Source organism: Pleurodeles waltl, chromosome 10, assembly GCF_031143425.1.
Source record: "Pleurodeles waltl isolate 20211129_DDA chromosome 10, aPleWal1.hap1.20221129, whole genome shotgun sequence".
In the NCBI taxonomy this organism is placed as follows: Eukaryota; Metazoa; Chordata; class Amphibia; order Caudata; family Salamandridae; genus Pleurodeles; species Pleurodeles waltl.
The window spans coordinates 713,127,838-713,145,536 of NC_090449.1; the positions used below are offsets into that span (position 1 = coordinate 713,127,838).

The 17,699-nt window shown below is 44.2% G+C and overlaps 1 protein-coding gene across 6 annotated transcripts in view; it reads right to left on the reverse strand.

Annotated features, from left to right (window-relative positions):
* Positions 1–349: 349 nt before the first annotated feature.
* CREM (cAMP responsive element modulator) overlaps positions 350–17,699 on the reverse strand; it is an 823,729-nt gene continuing 806,379 nt past the window's right edge. For 5 of the 6 annotated variants that reach the window (XM_069211219.1, XM_069211216.1, XM_069211217.1 and 2 more), the window contains 2 exons: positions 16,670–16,826; positions 350–1,468 (listed from right to left, as the gene is read on the reverse strand). In XM_069211219.1, the coding sequence (XP_069067320.1) occupies positions 1,324–1,468; positions 16,670–16,826 (302 nt within the window). In that variant the 3' untranslated portion in view covers positions 350–1,323. The remainder of the gene's footprint in view (positions 1,469–16,669; positions 16,827–17,699) is intronic. The other variant, XM_069211215.1, reaches the window with a different exon arrangement.

Genomic DNA, 17,699 nt, shown 5'->3' on the forward strand with positions numbered 1-17,699 from the left:
ACCATACAACTGTAAGTGCTTGTTTTGTATCGCAGGCTTTTCTCATGGTCTGCATTAGGCTTCAAAGAGGCTTGAAGTTAGCATTATTTCTTTAGCATCTTCCTAAATCACAAAATAATGACACACCATATTAAAGGTACCAACATCTTCAAACAATACTACTAGAAAGAAGATGATATAGCTTCGATTTTCTTCTCTATGCAAATGCACCTCAGATTGCATCCGCTACCCAGAAACTAAATGCCAGCTTCAGGGGTCAATCATTTGAAATGCTGATTGTAGGTTCAAATAGATACATTTCTGAAATGTGGTACAGCAGGTAATAATATAAATAACAGACATCACAAAATTTAACCAACATGGTTCTATTAAAAAACTTTGTGCAACTACAGCATTCAATGACAGAAATGCAAGACTAATTTCACAAAGCAATTGATACAAAAATATACAGGGTAAGTTATAAATTCATTTATAAATTAACAGTATGTTTTACACGTATGTCGTAATAAACATACTTTACATATAAATTCTTGCCTGAGATACTCTGTGTGAGTAATTGTGTTTTTGTCAGAAAATGTACAGCATCATCTCTGGTTAACTTTTAAAAGACCTAAAAAAGTCTTTAGGGCACTGTATCAATAACAAATTCAAAAATGTGATATGTAAATGTACGGCCATGGAACAATTTTCACATGTCATAAATGTCAAACCTTAACATGTTACACAAATAGGTTTACATATTTTATTTTAAAAGAGTTAATGTTTAAGTTAATCATTAAAAATTACAGTAGAGCAATTCCGGAATGTTACATGTCAGAACAACATCTAGAAATGGAAAAAGCAATACAGTAATTTTTACAGGTTATACCTTCTGTGCGTGTTTGGATGTTTCTATTATGTCAAAGCAAATATTAGATTTAATCAGTTTTAGGAGAGTAAATATCTTTTAAAGATTCAAGCTCTTCTATAAGTTTCTTGTTCTGAACTTCTAGTACTGCAACACGACTTTCCAGACATTTGACATACTCTTTCTTCCGACGTCTACACTCCTTTGCAGCTTCCCTACAGAAAGCAGAAGCAGAAAAGGCAAACAAAATGAAACCAATTGACATGCCATTAAAATATATGATTAAGACCATGTAGAGCTAGTCTGTAAGTTCATGATTGTGGACAGTTGGGATAAACTCTTCCTTGTACTGAACACAGAGAATATTATTCTTCCACGAACAAAACTCCATCTTGAAGTCCACACAGTAATTGCCTCCTCTCATGCCTTACTTAATCAAAGTTCAAAGTTTTAAAAAAAAGTCCCTCCAAAGGCATCTATTCTGCTTTACGACAGTAAAGATCTTTAAGTGCCTTTAGTTCCTCAATTAGAGTCTTGTTTTGGTTTTCAAGTACAGCCACCCGGTTTTCAAGACACTTGACGTACTCCTTCTTCTTCTTGCGACATTCCCGAGCAGCTTCCCTGGAAGCAACACAAGGCAAATGACTACCAAAAAAAACACTACTTCCATCACAATATGTGTAGAGAGTAAATGTGTCCCAAATGCAAATCTTTTACTTGCCAAATATGAGAAGCATCCTCCACAGATACGTGCCCTAAACATATTAATCTTAACCGCATCAATTGAAAGACACGCTATAAAGGTCAGCTTACACATGCTAGTAAAATCCAAACATATACACCAAGAAAATGCTGTACAGTTTAAAAAATAATAGCGCAAGCTCCTGACGTCCCGACATAGGTATTGTTTCATGTAAATTCTCAAACGTATACATAATATATCGCTTAGTACGTGTTTACTACAGGAAAACTGGTTCATATCGTGATCATGGCCAAAACCACTTTTTTTATTTTCCATCCCAGAGTGAATATTTAATGAACACAAGTCAGCAACCTCTAATTTAAGTCGCAATTATTTACAAAGACCACTTTGAACAAAATCTACGGAAAGAGAAAAGCGACTACTTGTGAGACCAAGCACAGTTGATTTGTTAATAACAAAATGCAAAATGAAGCAGAGGTTAAGTAACCTTAGCAGGCATGAGAGGAAAGCAATGCTGCAGCGGCAATGGAAACGATCAATAAATTACACCATGCAGGATGATATATTACATGCAGAAAGCAAGAAAGCAATACCTCAACCTACAAAACAGGTCTGCACAGGCATACATGAAAGAAAATCAGTATTTGACCGGAAACATACAGGTCTGATTCTCAAAGGTATTTCCGCACCTTAGTTAAATGAAGGTCCACAAATACATTAATTTTTGAGTGAAAAAAAATCACATTTTATTTTTATTTGCAAAAAACGAATATAAACTTGTACATATATTTGTTCACATCAAATAATACACTATCAGAATGTAACGTTAAGCCTGAAAATATCTTTCCGCTCCAGGAGTGTGTTGCAGACATTTCAGGGATGACATAATTACGGAAACCCACCCCCAAAAATATGCAAGTTTGTGGTCAACCACAAGCTTATTGGAGAGACACCGCCGCTCCAGAGCTTTAGCTCCAGTCAAGAGATTACAAACATTTTTATCAAGGATTGGGATGAGGAAGGAACACTGAAAAAAATGGTGGCGGTATACGGAAAAGGTTTCTCCACAGTGAATAATATTTCCTATAAAAGACACAACATTGCACTCGACCGCTACATTAACATTTGCAGAAATGTACACATTTTAAAATTACACAACACTGTTTTTACACATAATTAACTTGTAATTCATGAAGAATTTTGACTCTTTGAAACTGCAGTTATAGCTTCCTATGAGTATCAAAGGACATCTTTATAAAATTTCGAAAGACAGAATTGACTCCAACAAGCATACAGCTATGCGAGTAAATAGGACTTTTAAAAACTCATGTATTACAGGCTGCACTACCAAAGTATGTAATCATTTTTAAAATGTAATAACACTGAATATTTTGACTAGCAAACAATACAAACTATAGCACCAGTAAATCCAATCGATCTCGCTTTGCCAATGCCAGATATTTTTCAATTACATTAGCATTGGCATATACAACAGCAGTGACCAGACATCTTTCAAAGTACAGAAAACAATGTTTTCAAGCTTTCAAGAAGGCCTTCCGGATGCATGGTATAATGTTACGATGCAAATAGACGAACATCTTGAAAGTAGGAAAACATGGCTTTCTATGCTTTTAGGATGACAGCCCTGTTGCATCATGCTGGGTTTAGATGATACCTTTTGAAAAAGGATTGCTTTCTATGTGCTAGGATACATGCCACATGAAAAAAGAGAGAATAAAGTAGTGTTAAAATTAGCGGAGCTATTCCTGGGACCAGTCCCTGAACTACATGAAGGGGACAAGGGCCAAGAAAGGTTAGCAGAAATATATTGTTACACCATGTTTAAATAATAGACTGAAAAGAGGAGGAAGAAGGCACACTGGCGATATAGCAGTACCTCCCATGGTGGTGGGATTGTTAACTGGCTCATACCAAAATATCCTACAGGACTGAGTGAGAAAAATGCCCATTTCGATGGACTTGACTGTTTAGGCAGTACTGCCTCATGAAAGTGAACCAAAGCCCAGATAGCTGCCTGACAGATGTCCAGGACAAGCACTCTGCATGCTAGCAAAGTGGTAGCAGATTTGGCCCTGATGTAATTAACCCTTAAACCCCCTGGAAGCTGTTCTTCACCAATACAGTTTTTTGTCTTTATGCAGAGAATAATCCATCAAGAGATGGTCCTTTTTTGCACTGCCTTACTTTTTTTTGCTCTGGAAAACCCTATACAGAGCTGATCGTCCACTTAGTGCTTCCTCCTATGATCGAAAATAATAATAAAAAAAAAAAAACTCTTTTAGTGTCCAAATGCTGGCGTCCCTCTTCCTCCTTAAAGAGAAAAGGTTGAGCAAAGATTGCTGAAAGACATGAAAAGGAGTGACCACTCTTGGTAGAAAGGAGGCTTGGGCCCTCAAAGCAAAGGTATTAGGGAAGAAGTTGGTATAAGGTGGTTTTACACAGAGAAAACGTAGCTCACTCACACGTCTATCTGATATTACAGCAATCGGAAAGGCTGTCTTCAAGGTCAGAAGTCTCAAGGGACAAATGTATAGCGGTTCAGAACGGGTGCAGATCAATAAAGTGAGAACTAAATTCAAGTCCCACATGGGCATCACAAAGAGTTTTGGTGGAAACAAGTGTTGTAAACCTTTCAAAAACCTCATCACAACTGGTGACTTAAATACCAAAGTCTGATCCGACCACCGCAAGGAGGCCCAAAGTAGCCCTCAACAGTGCCCAAAGAACGTCCCTGACGAGCAAGTGATGAAACAAACAGCAAAACTTAAGACAACTTTGCCTTTAAGGGATCAATTGGATGCCACACAAATCCTCAAATCCTTCCCAATGGCTGGAGCACACAGAATTTAATGGAGGGGCACAACTTGCTGCCAGGAGGATGTCAACAAAATCAGGGTACAAGTCAAACGAGGTCAACTGTTGCCACTCAATCTCCAAGCATGGAGATAAGATACAAGGTGTACAGACCCAAGATCTGAATCATGCCCTGCTGTTGCAACAGAAGACACTTCTGAAGCGGCAGCTTGATCAGAGGACAGATGCTTATGTCCAAGAGTTCCAGCTACCACACTCTCCTGGTCAAACCCGTGCCACTATGATGACTTCTTTAGAACTTGGGGCATAACAGGCAGTGGTGGGAAGACATCAGGAGTCCTGAACTCAATTCTGGATGGAATGGTTCTCTGAGCGACAGCTGCTTTGGAAACTCCAGTGCGCAGAAGTGCTGACATTGCGCATTCACAGCGGTGCAGAACAGATCAAAACCAGGGTTCTCTCAAATGCTGGAAGAGGGCATGTATCACCTCCGGGAGTAAGTGGCCCTCACGATCCGCTAGACGCCTGAGTTTGTCCACACCAGCATTTGAAGATTTTGCCACATGTTTCACCTCTAGGGAAATCCTTTGGCTGCTTACTTCCAGAGGCACATGACAACCTGGCACCAGTTTAGGACCACAACCAGCCCCGCTTGTTGCAGTACACATGGAGAAGGTGCTCTCCGTGAGCACCTGCACAAGCTGCACTTTGATAGTAGGCAGGAACTGTTTCAACTGAGAGCAAATCGCTCGCAACTCCAACAAGTTCATGTGGAGTTAAGTTTGTGATGGAGACCAGAGTGTTCTGGTCTTGCCCTTGTCTAGATGGCCTCCCAAACTTGATAGTGATGCATCCATACCCACCATCAGCTCTTGGAAGGGTAAGAAGAGGGGGCCTGTCACTGACCCAATCGCAGTCCAGTAGCCATCAGTGCAGATCTTTTGCTGTTTCCTCCAAAATCTGGACACAAATGGACAGATTTCCCTAGGGTTACGTCGACTGGAATTTCAGGAATCACTACAAAGCATGCATGCGCCATCGAACATGTGACACAAGCAGGATGCAGACTGCCAAAAACCCCACCAACTTCAGTCGGCTGCACTGAGATCCAGAACAGAGGTTCAAACATCAGGATCATAGCCAGAATGACCATGAACTCTCCGTTTTGTGGGTAAAGCAACAAAGCCATTTCATGTCCAGAATGGCTCAGATGATAAGGGAACTTTTGAGAAGGAGTCAGGTGTGAGTTCGGCTCAATGTTAGGAGGTTCGCTAATATTTGGAGGTGGTTGTTGACTCTCTGGGCCAACCTCGCCTTCAGCAAGCAGTCTGTCGTTAAAGTAGGGAAAGACTGGTACCACCAATCCCTGTAGATGGGCATGACCACCATCACTTTTGTGACTACCCAAGGGGTGCTAGTAAGCCCAAAAGGGAGCAATCTGAACTAAAACGCTCTTAGCTCACTGTAAACTACAGGTAGTGCCTGTAGGATGGCAGTATAGGGATGTGAAAATAAGCATCATACAGGTCCAATGCCACCATTGTAGGAACGTACCCTCTTTTTTGGCATGGTTACCCCACTTTTTGCCTGCTGTCAGTGTGTTTTGACTGTGTTCACTGGGATCCTGCTAACCAGGACCCCAGTGACTGTGCTCTCTCTCCCCCTAAATTTGGATTTTCCGGACTTTGTACACCCTACAATTGACAAACTGTTGCCCCTATGTAAGCAGTATATAGCACCTAGGTACCAAGAGCATTGGGGCACCAGGGGTTCCCCATGGGCTGCAGCATGCATTATGCCACACATGGGAGCCCGTGCAAAATGTGTCTGCAGGCCTACCATCGCAGCCAGCATGAAAAGGTGCATGCCCCCTCTTACAACAGGTCACTGTAAGTCACCCCTATGGCAGACCCTCCTAGCCAGAGGGCAGGGTGCAGGTACCTGTGTGTGAGGGCATCCCTGCATGAGCAGAGGTGCCCCTACGAACTCCAGCTCAATTTTCCTGGACTTCATAAGTGCGGGGAAGCCATTTAATCCATGTACTGGGAACAGGTCACTACCTGTATCCAGCTACATAATGGTAACTCCGAGCCTGGGCATGTTTGGCATCAAACATGGCGGAATCATACCACAATACTGTTGCCAGTATTGGTTGTGTGATTCCATGCGCTCTGGGGGCTTCTTAAAGGACCCCCAGCTTTGCTCCTACCAGTTAGCAGGGTTTTCCCAGGCAGCCTGTGCTGCTGCCATCCTACAAAAGGTTTCTGCCCTCATGCTGCTTGACAAGCTCAAGCCCAGGAATGCAGAACAAAGGATTTCCTTTGGGAAAGAGAGGCAACACCCTCTTCCTTTGGAAATGGGTGTTACATGGCTTGGGTGGGGTAGCCTCCCCAAGCCACTGGTAGGCTTTGAAGTGAACATTTGGTGCCCTCCTTGTATAAACCGGTTTGCAACAGTCCCGGGATCCCCAGTCCCTGCTCTGGTACAAAACTGGACAATGGAAAGGGGAGTAATAACTTCCCTGACCAACAGCTCCTCCAGCTGGCCACTTGATTCTGCCATCTTGAATCCAAGATGGGCAGAGGCCTCTGGGAGCATCTGAATGGGCAGGACAGGCAGGTGACATCACAGTCCCCTCCTGATAGGTAGTCGCCCTGCTAGGAGACCAATCCCCCTTTTTGGGCTATTTAGAGTCTCCCTCTTGGGTGGGTCCTCAGATTCGACGTGTAAGGTTCCAGCAGGATTCCTCTGCAACATTTACTTCACCTTCTGGCCACTGGAACTGCAAATGGACCCTCCAGTAACCGACAATCTGCATTTACAGCAACGACTCTGTTCTGCAACATTGTTTCTCCGGCTCCTTCCAGCAACGAAACATTTCTTCTCCTATGACATTAGCCTTTGCCAAGTCTTGTTGGTGTTTTTTCCACACCACTGACTGACTGCAATCCTTACGGCGTGGGATGTCGACTACATCACATCAGGAACTCTTCAGCTGCTCCAGTGCTGCCCTGCTGACTCATTCACCGTTGACTTGGTCCTGCATCCACAGGCAAGTGGGTAGTGGATCTTGTCACTACGTACACCCTAATGTGAACTGGACTTGGTAAGCTTCTTTTACAGGTCTTCTGCTACCAGGGTCCATCTTTGGTTTCTTGCAGTTTTGTGTGAGTCTTGAAAAATCCTCTTCTGAAGTCCTTTTGGTGGGTTTGGGGAGAACCAGGTACTTACATTTTTATTTCTGGTTGCTGGGGGACACTCTGGTACTTTCCTTTTGGGGTTCCTAGTTCCCCCAGCTCCCCTCTACCGATTCCACTTCCGTGGGTGGGGGCCCGACATTTGCATTCCACTTTCTTAGAATACGGTTTGGTCCCCCCTGAGGTCTTCAATGCTATTGTTTTCACTGTTGTCTTTTACCTTTTATGCTAATCCCTGATTTCTAATGCATGTACAATAGTGTGTTTACTCACCTGCTAGTGGAGTATTGTCTATACAGTATTTTAGAATTTGTGTTATCCTAATAAAGTTTCTTTGTTTTGTAACACTGTGTGGTTCTTTCATGTGTGTAAGTGCTGCGTGAGTACTGTAGTATTGAGCAAGCTTTGCGTGTCTCCTACATAAGTCTTGGCTGCTCATCCACAGCTACCTCTACAGAGCCCTGGCTTCCTAGACCCTGCCTACACCTCATTAATACAGAATACCTGGACCTGGGATAAGGTGATAACACCATAGGTGCTGACTACAGACCAGGCCAGCTTCCTACAACCATCTAATATCCAGGGCAGCGTTAGCATCTTTAATTTATCCTTCCAGAGAAAGGTGTTGACAGGTAGGAGATCTAAAAGGCCTCAGTACTTTTTTGGCACAAGGAAGTAGTAGGAGTAACACCCAGTTCCTATCCTACTTCTGAAGGCAGAGCCCTCTCTATGGTCCATTTGGCCAGAAGGGCCTTCCCTTCCTGCCATAAGATGGACCAATGCCCCACTTCAATACCTTGAAGGTGGTAGAAGGATAAGTGGAAAGAAATGGATGATACAGACAATTTGAAGGACACATCTGTCCCTCGTAATGGAAAATTTGGATCCTACCTCCAACAGAGGGCCTCTGTGCCGGCAATGACACACTAAAGTGGTTTTGAGGTTGCAGCCACTGGAGGGTGGAGGACTGAGTTGTGCATTGGCCCTGCTGACCTAGTCTCTGGGAACCCAGGACTAGGCCACAAAAAGGCTGAAAAGCCAGGTAGATTGAAGGAGGTGTCTGGTGTTGGAGAACAGGAAAACCTGTACCGTAGCCATGCAGAGGTCAAAATTGCTGGTGAAACTGCCTTGCAAGAGCAAACAGGCCCAAGGAATGCACTGTGGCTCTGTTCTGTATAAAACACTCCAAAGCCGAGTCGGTTTCGTCCCCAAAAAGCAGGTTAGTTGAAGGACATGTCCATTAGAAATGGCTGGACATGCCCAGAGAATCCTGTAGATCTCATCCAGGCACGGAAATGGAGAGCTGCACTGGTGCACATGGCACATCCCAATCAATCAGTCATATCAAGTCATAAGTGTATTAAAAATGTAGCCATCCTGAATATCCTACGTGAGTGATGTCAGAGGGTTATCCAGATAAGCCAGTATAACTTGGATCACAGTATCCCAAATGACAGTGGAATAACATCCAAGGAGACAGCTAATATGGACCTATCTTACAGCAAAGCCTCGTGGAGAATAGCCTTGTGCCAAAAGTCTAAATTAACTTGGATTTACGGTCGAGATGAGTGGTGTGGAAAGCATTTGGACTGACCCTGCTGGTTGAAACTTGGGGCACCAGGCTCTCTGGAATGAGATGCTGAGTTAGAAAAGCAGGGTCACTAGGCAAAGGCGATGGGTAATCGACTGACAACCACGAATAGGGTTTGGCCCAACTGCTCAAAAGGGAGCCAGTAAGAGCCTCATTAAAGTGGGAAACGCAAAAAGAACAGTTGATGGACGGAATGTAGAACAAATTGAACATTCACCCCAGTCACAGATCTGGGTTTAATCCATCAGTTTTTTTGCTCACCATGCCATTCCAGTTTGGACCAAGTCATATGCAAATCAGTCTTGACCTTGTTCCCCATGGGAACAGTCCAGCCCGAACTGCCAGACCAGGTCCTCCCTGAACCAGAAACAAGCATCCTGAGACCGGTTTCAGGGTATCACCCCTCTTCAGCCAGGCTAGCTTGAATCTGGTGGCATAGTGAGCACAGGACCCATGTCTGGGCATACCCTTCCCACTTGGGGCGACAAACGCAAAAAGAACAGTTGATGGACGGAATGTAGAACAAATCAAACATTCACCCCCAGTCACGGATCTGGGTTTAATCCATCCGTTTTTTTGCTCACCATGCCATTACAGTTTGCACCCAGTCATATGCAAATCAGTCTTGACCTTGTTACCCATAGGAACAGTCCAGCCTGAACTGCCAGACCAGGTCCTCCCTGAACCAGAAACAAGCATCCTGGGACCGGTTTCAGGGTACCACCCCTCTTCAGCCAGGCTAGCTTGAATCTGGTGGCATAGTGAGCACAGGACCCATGTCTTGGCATACCCTTCCCACTTGGGGCGACAAACGCAAAAAGAACAGTTGATGGACGGAATGTAGAACAAATCAAACATTCACCCCCAGTCACGGATCTGGGTTTAATCCATCTGTTTTTTTGCTCACCATGCCATTACAGTTTGCACCCAGTCATATGCAAATCAGTCTTGACCTTGTTCCCCATGGGAACAGTCCAGCCCGAACTGCCAGACCAGGTCCTCCCTGAACCAGAAACAAGCATCCTGGGACCGGTTTCAGGGTATCGCCCCTCTTCAGCCAGACTAGCTTGAATCTGGTGGCATGGTGAGCACGGGACCCACATCTGGGCATACCCTTCCCACTTGGGGCGACAAACGTAAAAAAAAAACAGTGGATGGACGGAATGTAGAACAAATCAAACATTCACCCCAGTCACAGATCTGGGTTTAATCCATCAGTTTTTTTGGTCACCATGCCATTACAGTTTGGACCCAGTCATATGCAAATCAGTCTTGACCTTGTTCCCCATGGGAACAGTCCAGCCTGAACTGCCAGACCAGGTCCTCCCTGAACCAGAAACAAGCATCCTGGGACCGGTTTCAGAGTATCACCCCTCTTCAGCCAGGCTAGCTTGAATCTGGTGGCATAGTGAGCACGGGACCCACGTCTGGGCATACCCTTCCCACTTGGGGCGACAAACGCAAAAAGAACAGTTGATGGACGGAATGTAGAACAAATCAAACATTCACCCCCAGTCACAGATCTGGGTTTAATCCATCAGTTTTTTTGCTCACCATGCCATTCCAGTTTGGACCCAGTCATATGCAAATCAGTCTTGACCTTGTCATTAAAGTGGGAGCCAGACCAGGTTGCAATACTTTGGTTAGGACATTAGTTTAGACATCCATGGTTGGCAGTGCAGGTCTAGTACATCAGCCGCCCTTTACATTACAAAGCAAAAGAAGCACTTCCTTCTGTAGCAGAAACTGAGGGAAAACACAATACCAGTATCAGACAAAGTGTTAAGCCCACTGATACCCTGTAGCGCTTTAATTGTTGTCATCATAATGGGGAAGATGATCGTTCCCTTTTCTTCGCAGTGGTCCTTCTGAGAATCCCAACCAAAAAGCTAATGTAAAGCATTGGCCCCCCATTGAGGTACAGACAAAGTGTCAAAGTCAGCTGGACTGGCAAACGTTTGTCTGCAGGTTGGCTTTGGACATTATTAATGTTGAGGTCACTACGCATGCAGTTCGGAGTCAGACACCACGACAGGCTGTATATACTCACCTGATGTTGGTGGTGTTGATGAGAGTGAGGCCAGGGCAGTTGGTGGCACAAGAGCCGAAGGAGACATCCAAGTCGGTGCTGGACCAGATGTGGATCAGAGTAGCACAGGTGGTGCCACGGGTGGTCTTGTGGCAGGAAGTCCAAATAGAGACCATTGTGGTTCGTCGGGGCTTGAAAGCATGCCACAGGGAACCAGTGAAGTGCAGAATGTCCGCAGTATATACGTTCTGAAGGCTTCTATTTGCCGCAACATTGCCAACAGACAAGGGAAGTCAGGATATGTCGGGACCAGAGGCAGAATGAGCTCCAATGGAGATTGGAAGTAAAGCTGAGAGGTACGTTCACACGATTATGTCCTCTCTGGAGTTCAAGAGTGCCAGCAAGTGGAAGTTTCCTGGTTGAATTTTTTACGTTTCTTCTTTGACTTACTTGTAGACTTTTACAGCGGTGAGGACCTGCCACAGGAACGACTTTAGGAGAGGGAATGGGATCTTCATTTTGCCTTCAACCGGTTACGGTGTTGAGTCTTCTTGTTCTTGGCAACGTAGAGTTTGCCTTCACATTCCCAAATAGCTTTCAGGGCTATCTGGGTGCAAATCATTCTGTCATTTTATGGAGTGACATTTCCCTTGCGTAGCCTGAGTTTTTTCCTTGTCTGTTGACCAGAGTTTTACTCATAAGTTATCCAGTGTGCTACTGAATGCGCTGAAAGAAGAGGGCTGATGTTGGCTCTTATGGGAGGCACCTAAGTGCGACTCCACACATAACTTCTGGAGCAGAATAACATCGGTGTGCAGCCAGGCACAGACACCACAAAAAAGTTTCCAGATCCAGTCTGATGCCTGAGGAGTATTCACAAGGTGCGGAATCTGCAGTTAAAAGTAGCCACCAGAAACTTTATTTTGTCTGACTTGGGTAATATCTAATTCTTTGCGCAATATGCAGTTTTTGTGGCTTTTATATATAAAGATCTGTTATCAATGTGATACAGGCAGTGGCAAGGGCTGTCTGTTCAACAAGCTTCTAATATAAGACAATTAATTCACTTTGGAACCACTTATTCTGCCCCTTCTACAGATATTATTAGTTAAGATACTGGATACTTGATTGTAAGAGTGCCTTGACATCAAGAATCTGAGATACAAGCCTCAAATGATACTTTCTATCATCAGTAGATAATTGTGTAAAAATGTAAGCAGAAAGTTATGTTGAAAGTTTTTTTTTTTTTATCTTGTGCCAGTAGACCCTAGTCTTTACATCAGTGGATCTTGGGGTCTAGCTGGACACAGTGTCTTACATAACATGGGATGAAGAAGAGAAAATCCAGAATAGTTTATCAATTAATTTCAAATTGGGCATCTTCTTTCACAGCCTTGATAATGGGATTCAGCAGTGAGTGGCAGAGGTCCTGGTGATTGCAGACATTCAGGCAATGTATTGTGCAGAAGGGGGTTCCCATGTTGTGCACATCCCCTGCAATCCTCCTCCCAGTCTGTTCCCACAGGGCCATGGTGGGGAGCAATTAAAGTTGGTAAACTTGCTACCCACGGCATAGGAGTTGGGTGGGGGGGGTCTTTGAGAAGGCAGCACACTCGAATAGATCAGCACCAATGAGGTCCCATGTGGAAAGGTGTCGTATTACCATCTGATGTACTAGTGGTCACTCATATGACTCAAGAATTTGGTAGGCCCTCTACTACAGACCAGCATAATCTGCTATATGCAATAAGATTTTATAATTTTCAGTCTCATGAACATAGTCAGCGGCAACTCACTAATGTCTGTTTCATGTGTTCAAGACTTAGCCTTCTTCCTATGGGGTGAGCCCCTGATTGATCTGCCCTTGAGCCCCGGGCTCAGGAACATCAGTTTCCAGGAACACCAGACAAGCAGGAGCGGAAAGGGCCACCGGCATTCACCTGCTAGGAACCTTTGCAAGCAGCACTCAATACATGTAGGTTGGGGAGAGGCCACTTCCACCATGTAGCTGTCCACGGTGGGCCGAATCCAGTGGGCTCTTGTCTAGACCTCACCCCAAGCTCCAATACACTACATCCCCTCAGGCAAGAGCAGTACTTTGGTATGGAGGAGGGACCCCTACCGCCTCCCCAGAGGAGCAGTGACTCAAGTGATACTCCCCACCTAAGGGCTGTGTTGCCACCCCTGCAGGAAATTGTCAGAGACAGACCATGGGCGGGGAGGGGTGGTTGCATCCACCAGGCACCAATCCACGAGTGATGCCCTGGAGGCCCTTGTCTTGGTCTCACTCCAGGCCCCAAGGTGTACTCCCACAAGCACCATCGGACCATTCAACACACTGGGTAGTGGAGAGAGACTATTATCGTCCCCTAGAGGAATATCACATCCAAGTGGTATTCGCTCTCCAGAGTAGGATGGACCACCGCCATCCGGGAACACTCAAAGGAGTAACTTATCCCTCACGCCCATGCCTAGGCTTCTCACAAGACCCCGCAAAGCAGCTTAATAGGGCTTGGCAGCCTGCTAACTGCTAATTGCACAAAGGCAAGCAAGCGGGTTAAGAAAGGAGGTGGTATGGTCCTCCTGGTTGCAGTGCTTTTGCTCCCCATCTACCCACACTGCTACCTAGCAGTGTGGGAGGTCTGCATACATTTTCCCCTCCTGCCTTACATTTTTCTCTCTTAAGGCCTTAAGACACTTAAGAAGATATATTGTGAAGAAATGCTCTGGGAACCACGCCTTTCAGTGCTTATGACTATCGTTGGAGATCCCCTGAGAGAACCATAACTCACACACAAAATCAATGCTTGTAACTTCTGAGTTTTTATACTAATAAATAACACCTACAAGCACAATGTAATTAAAAAACTATATACTCAAACCATTAAGTTATACCATATTTATGGTAGTTTTATTGATAGTGTTATGGTAATATGATTTGTAATATGACCTGAAAGATCATTTATGAAATTTGTAATTGCATCTCTTCCATTAAGGGTGGGGTCGTGAGCACTGTATTTGGTGCAAAAGCTATGGTTTGCATGTTTGCTGTGTGAATTATGGACTGCACAACTAACCAAAACTGGTAAACTTTAGTGGGTTTTTCAGTTTTAATTTTTTACCATAATTACTTTAACTGTAGTTTTTAAATGGATTTTAGAGTTTTTTAACACATGTTCAGCCATTAAAAATACTGTACTTTTTTCGTGAATTTCTGTGATTTTGTTGATATGCTTCTTCCAAATTTCAACCTGCACGTGTAGAAATACCCTTATGTTCACAACTTTTGGTTGAGTACAGCAAGGATTTGCTGTGAGGCCTGGTGTTCAACCAGGTGTACAACGAGGCACTGCAGCCAGGCCTCTCAGGTGGCTGATCCCTATCGTGCACAGAGCTCAGCTATGTACAGCAGGCGTTATCGTAATATCTGTCCTTCATCTATATCCTGCACCCACCCCCCTTTGAGTGTCCAACATTACCTGCACACAACCTTCTACTATGTGTTCCTGGGCATGGTCATTAGTCCGGCTATGTTGACAGACCTCTGTGGGCTGCCAAACATCGCTTTGCAAAGCCCTTGGCAGTTTGGAGTGGGGGCTGGATGGAGTGCCTGTCCCTTGACCAGGCCCTGTGCCAAAATCCTCCGCTACACAAAGCCTTTGGCTGTGCATAGTGAGAGGTTGGCTGCAGGATAGACCTCAGGTCAGGAGCTGCACCCACTCACTAAGAAGTGATTAACCACTGCCGCGCATAGCCAAAGGCCATGTGTAGTGGGACTGGCTAAGGAATGCTGCAGTGCACCAAATTATTTCCTCCTGGATTTGTGAATCTAGTGCTGGAATCCCGAATCCTAAGACCTCTGTAGCATCCCCAGAAATCTTGGAGGATCAAGGATTTGCAAATATAGCACAGGACGTGCAAATCCTGTGATAAAATGGATTTTTAAAATATTATTTTCTGAACATTAAGGTGCCCCTGAGAAACACTCAGTGGTAGAGCAAGTACTTGTTTCTGAATCAGAACATACAGGAACCAGGTGCACTGGAGTAGAGTCAAAGTGTGAACTCTGTCCGGATTCACATACTAGAGTCGGCAGGGGCTCAACCCCAGCGGCAGTAGGACTGGCATCACTGATGAAGGAACCAATGCAGGTATTGGAGCCAGAATGTAAGTGGGCACTGCAGCCAATTCAGAACCTAAGGCAAGTTCCAGGGGCTCAGACAGAGCCAAGGACAGATCAGCCAGCAGTAACCCGAGTTGAGGCTCCTGCAGGTTTCTTGGGGAACAAAGGCAGGCCAGAGGGAGCTTGAAGACTGCCTAAAATAGACAGCACTGCCTCCTTAAGTGTCTTGAACTGCTGCAGCCTCGCAGCTGGCCCGGGGAACTCGGGCTCTGCAGGACCAGATGTGGAATCGGCTACTGAAGCAAAGACAGAGAACGAGATTGGCTGGCACTTTCACACCCTTATGACTACTCTTTAGACAGAGGGAAAAGGACACATCAAGTCCTGCTTCGACTTGGACTTTGACTCTGAAGGAGACCAGTCACTGGAACAGCCTTCAGAAAATCAAGGAGTACAGTTTAGTATTTCACTAAATGTTTGCCTTTTTGTCAAGCTATCTACCCCAAAATTAATGTAATATAAAAAATGCATAGCAAGTAACCATGTAATGTAGTCCAATATTGACATTTCGGTGTTTCAGTGACTTTTCTAGTATAAACTGATAAGAGGGAATTGTTTTGAGTATAGAACTCCTGCTGCGTTGATGCTCAATGACATGGGGCATCAAAAACAAGGTGATGGTTGGAATGATTGAATTAATCTGAGCTATTGCTCGCAATCGCTCAGGCCGCATCCCGATCCATCATTTTTTGCTCACCCAGCAATATGTAAATCAGTCTTTACCCTGCCCCAATAGGAACAGTCCAGCCCGAATTGCCAGGCCAGGTCCTTGAGCCAGAAAAGCAACCCAGGACTGGTTTCACCCTTATTAGCTCTCATCAGCCACGTACAGCTTGGTTCCAGTGGCACAAAGAGCATGGGACCCAAGTCTTGACATGCCAGTTACACAAAAACAAGGCGATGGATGGAATGCTTGAATTAATGTCAGCCACTGGCAATCGCTGGGGCTACATCCCAATCCACTGTTTTTGACCAACAGGCCAACTCATGCTTGGACTCAGGAATATGCAAAACAGTGACATGCTCAATGACATGGCAGCGATGTTTTAGCTGATGGTAATTCTTTTGCATTGGTGGGAGCAAGTTTGTCAACTGATGTGGCAGATATTTCTAATTATGGTGGATAAAGCGCAACAGACGTGCAGAGGTGGGCCATCAACCCACCAAAGGCCTGCCAGCCTGTGAAACCAGGATATATATGACACTGCACATCCATAAATAGAGCATGTAAAGTGGGCTTGAAATAACGAATTATAAATGCTTGCGTAATTTAAATATTTGTACCTATTTTTCATAAGTCTTAGTTCTCTTTTGCGTGTAGCCTCTTCTGCTAATTGCTGAGGACTGTGCATTGTTCCTGGTGATGCAGCCATTACGACACCTTGTTGCAATCCACTTGAAGGAGTTCTTATTTGGTATGTTGGCATGTCTCCTGTGGCAGCTGTAAATGTAAAATAGATGTTAGATTTCCATAAAATGTTTGCAAGTAATAATGCATGAACTGGTGGTCAGCAAATAAATGACACAGTTACAAACATGTATTGCGAGATTCAAGATCGGCAAAGTGGTCTACAGGGCTACATGCTTTTCTTACCATTTCTTGAGGACAACAACTTGGGTAGCTTTCCAACAAAATGTTTTTGGTCAAATAAAAAACTCTGAGGTCAGACTGTGAATAATTGTATGGAAAATGGCTATTTGTTGATTATGATTAGTTAAATATGTGTTATTTGTTGGTTTAACAACTTTACACATAAATGTAAAAAGGACACTGCATTTTTGTTCATTTTAATGTTTAAATGCATAGGTTTTGTGGAGTGGTGGTCCAAGTTTTACACCCACCATACAGCACTATTGTAGTCTATAATCTTCACAATTAAATTAGTAAGAACTGCACAAAGGGGAAATAATGCAAGAGGGAGTTAAAGGAATTCGGAATATACATGTATATATTTTCAAACACCCGACTTGAGTAATGTTAGCTAACTTTAATCATTCATACGTTTTCACGTTCATGTGTGGAATCACTGATTGTAATATTAACTCGATACTGTATTTTACGAATGTCAGTGCAGTTTTAAAAGTGACTGAGAGCGTAGAAAAGTAAATTACTTGTAGTCCTAGTTCTTCATCATAGGCTCTTCATAAATAGCAATAAGCACTGAGTCGCCCCACCTATGCAGTATTCCAAAGCACTTTTAATAAGAGATGAAAATCTAATCTGACAAAAGTGTAATTAACCCCTTAGCTGCTGGGTCTTCCACCCTCCCCCCCCCGGGTCTGAGCCCTTTTCTGGCTAAGTGGGATAGTTTGC